This window comes from Sinocyclocheilus grahami, unplaced genomic scaffold (genome assembly GCF_001515645.1).
Source record: "Sinocyclocheilus grahami isolate Dianchi unplaced genomic scaffold, SAMN03320097.WGS_v1.1 scaffold1133.1, whole genome shotgun sequence".
NCBI lineage: Eukaryota > Metazoa > Chordata > Actinopteri > Cypriniformes > Cyprinidae > Sinocyclocheilus > Sinocyclocheilus grahami.
In genome coordinates this window covers 306860-314054 of record NW_015506312.1, presented here as the reverse complement: position 1 = coordinate 314054, position 7195 = coordinate 306860, and the positions used below count along the sequence as shown (strand labels likewise).

At 40.9% G+C, this 7195-nt stretch overlaps 1 protein-coding gene across 1 annotated transcript in view; it reads left to right on the top strand.

The window, feature by feature from the left end:
• Positions 1-460: 460 nt before the first annotated feature.
• The window catches only part of LOC107567202 (protocadherin Fat 2-like), a 48690-nt gene continuing 41955 nt past the window's right edge, over positions 461-7195 (top strand). The window contains 3 exon segments of the mRNA XM_016252843.1: positions 461-636; positions 3549-4230; positions 4460-7065. Coding sequence (XP_016108329.1) covers positions 3578-4230; positions 4460-7065 — 3259 coding nt within the window. The 5' untranslated portion in view covers positions 461-636; positions 3549-3577.

The following is a 7195-nucleotide window of genomic DNA, read 5'->3' as shown; positions in this document are numbered from 1 at the left end:
ATAATAGGCAATTGCCTTCTGGTTGCCTTCCGTTGGAGCGGTTTTGTGTTTAGCTTTCGTGAGTTAATCAGGCACTAATTTTCAATCAGAGATTTGTTTCGATAATTTGTCCACAGATTTCAAAAGCATTGAGGTGACTTCATCTAGCACAGTGCAGAGACTCTGTAATGTACTTAGCAATATGAAACCTGTGAGGTGTGTATTTACTTTGAAAGGGACTTTGTGTAAAACTTAGAGATCTACATTGCCCAAAGGCTAAAACAAACAAAAAGACAGACAGAGAGAGAGAGAAAGGGTAAAAACACCTCCAATCTGTGTGCCCGGCTGATGGTTGACTGAGTTTAGTGGGAGGTGGAGGGGGAGGGTTTTAGAGGGAGGGACAATGTCATCAGGATTGGGGAGGAGAAGATCAACCTGATTCCTCAGGGAATGAGGTGTCTCAACAGCCTTGCAACTCTACTCTCGTGAACATGCTAAATTAGCTGGAACCGTCAACACTGGCTTTTCTGGCAGAGTTTTAGTGTTCATTATGGATGAAAAGCGATTAGCTTTATTTCCGCACTGGAATACTGTCATACCAAAGGTGTGAGGACTTTGGGAAAAAGTTATATGTATAGCTGCAGTCCAGGACGTCAGGTGAGTTTTTGAGATGTCAGGCATGCGGTGTCAGTTTGCCAAACTTTTTCACCTCATTTCTGTTGAAAGTGGATTTTAGCACATACTGTAATCTACATCCAAAAGTGTGTTGGTGGTGCTTTGTGGGATTTTATAAATCTTGTTATTTTGCTTTGCTAAGCATTTCTTTGGGCTGCAGTCAAACGTCGCAGTTAAGCAGCGTTGCAGCATTTTCTAAATACAGATAAAAATCTTTAAAAAAATTAAAATAGTTCCTGGTGCAAATATAAGGGTGCTAGTAATTACTAATGTGACGACTGTGCAAGTGTACTTCACAGGTCTGTGTACATTTATTTAAAAGTTTTCTTGAATTTTTTAGCAATTCAAACAAACTAATATTCTCTTAATATTATTATTATTATTTCAAATGTTCGACTTGTCATCTAAAACACAAAAAGAAGCTATCATCTATTCTGAACATATTTTGACTGGGGCCTAAGGTAATCTCGTTCAATATGGAATATTATTTCTTCCTAAATACACCTATCAATTTCCCATCTCATCCATCAAGGCCTTTATAAGTGGTGTGATCATTAGATATTATATATTGAATGTTAAGTTGACTACATATTGAACATTTTGTGGTATGATTAGAAGGTGGTGACACATGAAGGTGGACACCTTGGTGATAACAAGAAGGTGGTCACCTTAAGTAAGGTCCACGTATATTGGGTTTAAACCATTTGTCTTAACTATCCATTCTCTGAAGCCCTCCTAGCAATTTAGATAATTGCCTCCCTGTGGCACTAATTGTGGATGTGAGGTGGATTGATATCCACAGACAGATGGGGAACCTACTCACACAAAAATGTTGTAAAGATTTTTCAGAATTTGTGCGAGAGGAAAGGATTTAATCTTTAATCTCGATAGAATACGACAGAAAAAAACCATGCATTCATTGCTTTGCTTTAAACAAAGATAATTGTGTTTATCATAATCTAATTAGCAGGCAGTTCAAGAACATTTTGGGAGGAAGTTAAATTCAGCGTCATCTGTAATGTCTCTGCACCATCGAGCTAGCTGTTCTGTTAAAAAAAATTACTCATATGTGGGCATGTTGATGGTTGGCTCTGGCCACAACTTTTGCAAACAATAAACCAACAACAAGAGCTAGTGTAATCCTATGCACCACAAAGCATTAAACGTTCAGGGAATGTAATAAGAACTGCTGTAGCATCTGTTAAAAAGCAAATGAAAAATTGCTGTATGTGCAATAGCTAAAAACTGCTCTTTGTTGGCTTACTTGTGGTTTACAGTAGTACATGCTTTAAACACATGCAACAGTTTGCTTTGATGTGAGTTTCTTGAGTATTATTAGTGCTTGATACAATTAAAGTTTGATTTATCATAGTACACAGTACCATTACAAGAGTGCAAGCATGCTGAACTGTTCACGGTATCCTTAAATGTCATTAAATCTAACAAAACTGGCAAAGTGAGAACTGATAGTGAAATTTGATCCGAGTGCGCGCCTGGCTGAACGTGTGGCGGCAGGTAGCTGTGAGAGTGTATGCTGGAGGGCAACACACTGCACATCCTACTGCTAACAGACTCACCTTGAGGGATTTCACAACTCTTACCTGTTGGATTTCGGGAGATTTCAAAAGAGTAAGAAGTATTGTTACTGAAACCCACACAGAAAAACAAGTTTTATTTAAGTCTAACCAGCATGGGACAGTTTAATTAATTGATTAATTCATTCTCTGTTAGTACCTCTATCCCATAGATGCGTTCTGGGAAATATAGCTCCATCTCGCCCACCCCCATCTAGAGAGATTTATTAGATTAGATGCACCTATATAAATATACAGGAGACTGACAGAGAATAATAGTTTGAATAAGCATAAATTAGTTCAGCTTGTTTGTACTTCTTTACAGTCTCCTTTTATTTATTTATTTATTTGACGTGGTGTCACACACTGTATTATAGTTAAAGAGATAGTTCAGCCAAAAATGAAAATTACCCCATGATTTACTCATCCTTAAGCCATCGTAAGGTGTATGACTTATTCTTTCAGACGAATACAATCAGATTTGTATGATTATATGTCCTGGCTCTTCCAAGCTTTATAATGGCAGTGAATGGGGATCGAGATGTTGAAGCCCAAAAAAGTGCATCCATCCATCATAAAAAGTGCTCCACACGGCTCCAGGGGGTTAACGAAGTGATGCATTTGTGTAAGAATAATATCCATATTTAGAACTTTTTTAAACCATAATCTCTAGCTTCCGCTAACTGTCGTACGCACGTTCATTAGAGAATTGCGTTCAAGTGGATGAGGTAGGACGTAGGCGTATTGTAAGCTCCGGTGTCGAACAAAGCTTACAATTTTATTTGAAACTGGCTGGGTGGGATATGAAAGATAAATTCAATCTTGTCGCTAAAAATGACTGTCGACCAAGAGGGTGAGGAAGGGAAACTCACTGTCAGGCACCCCCCAAATATATGATTTTGGTATCCGATTTGAAGTGCATCCCAATGCATAAGTTACAAGACTCATTTTCATATGCCAATTGTAGTTGACTTGTAGTTAAAGAAGACTGGCTCAACCATGTGAAAATGTATCACCTGGTTTAAAGAGTTCTGGTGCTCTTCTCATGGTTAAACAATGTAATGTAGCTTGTCAAGGCATGTCAAAACGGTAGAAAAAATACCTGACTATGGTCTTTCACTAGGTGAAACAGACAATGAGATGAATCTGTGTGTGTGTATGTGTGTGCGTGTTTTTGTGCTTTCTGGTTTTGGTATGTGATAATGGTCGTTGTAATATTACTTTGACATCTCAGCTCATGGTAAGACCATGTTGTGACACAGCATGGTCTGCTTGTCAGAAAAATAAAGGAGTTTTAAACCTTTTTTCCCTTCTCTTCAGGTCTGTGGGTCCATGTTGAGACAGTGAGAATGGCTTTCACAGACACAGCCATAATTCTCATCGTCATAGCAGTCCTAGGAACGCTAACCAGATGTCAGGGGAGCCTGGTTAAAGACAACTCTCTGCTGAGGTTCACCCATCATTTATATAATGCCAGCATTTATGAGAACTCTGCCCCCAGGACCTATACTGAAAGCCCGGTCCGAATGGGCATCATACTATCTGATCCCTTCTGGGATGTTAAGTACAAGATTGTCTCTGGTGATGATGATGGCCTTTTCAAAGCCGAGGGGGTAACCGTAGGAGATTTCTGCTTTCTGAGAATCAAAACCCGAAGCAGCAACTCAGCTGTGCTAAACAGAGAGGTACGAGATATTTACACTCTCACCATCGAGGCTACAGAAAGCACCTATGACAACCGAGCTAGAACAAAGGTATCAATCCAAGTGCTTGATACAAATGATCTGAAACCGCTCTTCTACCCTGCCTCTTATCATGTGCTAATCAAAGAAGACACACCGATCAAGTCGAGTCTGGTGGGAGTAAGTGCAACGGATGCTGATATTGGCAGCAACGCAGAATTTTATTACTCAATCACCACTAGATCACACCCCTTTGCTGTTGATCCTTTCACAGGGACCGTTACACTTATCAAGACACTTGACGCCAGTCAGAGAGACAGGTATGAGCTGACTGTGCTGGCAGAGGACAGGGCAAAGAAAATCTCTGGCGTGCAAAGAAGACACACCGATCAAGTCGAGTCTGGTGGGAGTAAGTGCAACGGATGCTGATATTGGCAGCAATGCAGAATTTTATTACTCAATCACCACTAGATCACACCCCTTTGCTGTTGATCCTTTCACAGGGACCGTTACACTTATCAAGACACTTGACGCCAGTCAGAGAAACAGGTATGAGCTGACTGTGCTGGCAGAGGACAGGGCAAAGAAAATCTCTGGCGTACAGAAGTTTGGAAATGTAGCAAAGGTTGTTGTGACCATACAAAACGTGAGAGAAAACTTTACCCTCATCACACCCTCCAGTGCAGCGACTCCACAAACGGATGATGACAAAATAAGTTTGAACATCAAAATGGAACCCAAGGAGAAGGAGAAAGTGGCATCTTTAAGTATAGTTGAAGGAGATCCACTGAAGTGCTTTCAGTTTGTTCCATCGATGTTGCATGATGGTGGCTTTCAACTGGTCTCAACAAAATGGATTGATTGGTCGCAAAACCCATTTGGACTAAACATTTCCCTTCAAGCCAAAGACAGAGGAAACCCTCCTTTGCTAACACCAATAAAAACTGTGCATATCCCTCCACCTCCTCAAGTTAAACCTTTGACATTTGAACAAGAACTCTATTATGTCACTCTCAGTGAATTTTCTCCCCCGAAAAGTCAGGTAGTTAGAGTATCTGTAGGTTTGAGTTTCAAAAATATAACCTACAGCATCAAAGAAAACCTGGATAGCTATAAATTCAAAATTAGCGCCCAAACTGGTGTGATTATGATTTCTCAGACTCTTGACTTTGAGAAGCACCATCACTATGAGTTTGATGTCACAGCAAATGATGGAGAAGCGTTTACCCGTGTCGTTGTGGATATTATTGATGAAAACGATAATTCCCCCAGGTTCATGTTGCCCTCATACCAGGCTTCTCTGCCTGAAAATGTCCCAATCGGAACAAGCATCTTTGCTGTCTCTGCTATTGATGTGGACAAAGATAATAACGGTTTTGTAACATACTCCATAGCAAACACAGGTTCTGTTCCTTTCATTATAGACCCAATGACCGGTGTGATTTCGACCTCTCATGAGTTTGATTATGAGCTCATGAAGAGATGGTACCACCTGAGAATCTGGGCCTCTGATAGTGGAAGCCCTTTCAACAGAGTAAGCGAATGCTCCGCAACCATCACCATGACCAACGTCAATGACAATGTTCCAGTGTTTGAGCGGGTGGCATGCAATGCCTCTATACCCCAAGACTTTGCTGTAGGGGAGAGTATTGTAGAGATGTCAGCACTCGATCTGGATGAGCTGCAGCAGATCATATACAGGATAGAGTCTGGGAATGATGATGGACTGTTTGCAATTAACCCTGTTTCTGGCTCTGTTAAACTTGCTAAAGCAATTCCCTCAAATAACGAAGGCACAGAAAATCCTTTATATATACTTAAAATAACAGCAACAGATGGCAAATATAGTGCCGACCCCAACACTGTGACTGTGCGTATCACAAGCAAGGGTGAAGGCGCCAGCACACACTGCGAGGAGACTGGAATTACAAGGCAGTTGACAGAGAAGCTTATTGAGTCATTTAAGCCGTCTCTCAATTCCAAAGAAGAAGAGTACATCTCAGATGTTCATATAATTAACCAGTACCCTCCGAAGTTTATTATGGGTACACCAAGCTCGATTGACATCAGGGAAGACTTTGCTCTCAATAGATCTGTGTTGCAGTTTAATGCCACTGACAATGACTCTGGCTTTAACAGAAAGCTTGTCTATGCAATTTCCAGTGGAAACGAGGATGGATGTTTTACTATTGACATGAACACAGGTGAACTGAAGGTAATCAGTGCTTTGGATAGAGAGCAAAAAGAGTTTTACATTCTCAACATAACCGTGTATGACCTGGGATCTCCACAAACCTCTACGTGGAAGCTTCTTGCTGTTAATGTTCTTGATGCAAACGATAATCCTCCGTTATTTTCTCAGCCAAGATATGTTGTGAACATCCCAGAAAACACAGAGGTTAACAAAAGCATATTCAAAGTCAATGCAATCGATCTTGACTCTGGAGACAATGGAGCATTTAAATATTCGTTGTTAACCTTCACCGATTTGTTTAAGATTGATGAAGTCACAGGGGTGGTGAAGGTAACTGGGCCTTTAGACAGAGAGACTTTTAGTAGATATGACCTAACAATTGAGGCCAGAGATCAAGCCAAGCTGGACCCACAGCTTTTCTCATTTACAGATCTGATGGTCGTCCTGGAGGACATCAATGACAATCCTCCAAAGTTTGTACCCACAGTCTATAGGATCAAAGTTCCTGAGGACGTTCCTCCAGGCACAGTGCTGTTATGGGTCGAAAGCTTTGATTTAGATCTGGAGAGTGGAGGTCTTATAAGCTACAACCTGAAGAACAGCGAAGCAGGGATGTTTTTCCTGGATACATCCACAGGGTGCTTGACTCTGGAGCATGAACTGGACTTTGAGAAGCAGGAGTTTTATAATCTAACTGTTCGCGCTGTAGACCACGGAAAGCCCCGGTCTTTATCATCTTCATGCTTTATTGAGGTTGAAGTGTTAGATGTAAACGAAAACCTGAACCGGCCCCTTTTCACCCAGTTTGTGCATAAAGCAGCCGTTATGGAGGATGCTACAGTAGGAACCTCAGTATTGACACTAACTGCTGTAGATAACGACCTGAGACAAGATGGAGTAGTTGGATATTACATCCATGATGGCTCAGGGCTTGGCATCTTCACAATTGAGGAAGAAACAGGTATGATTGTGATTACAACATATCTCAGATGCTTTACCTAGATAGGAAAATACCTACCCAGTTTGTGCATAAAGCAGCCGTTATGGAGGATGCTACAGTAGGAACCTCAGTATTGACACTAACTGCTGTA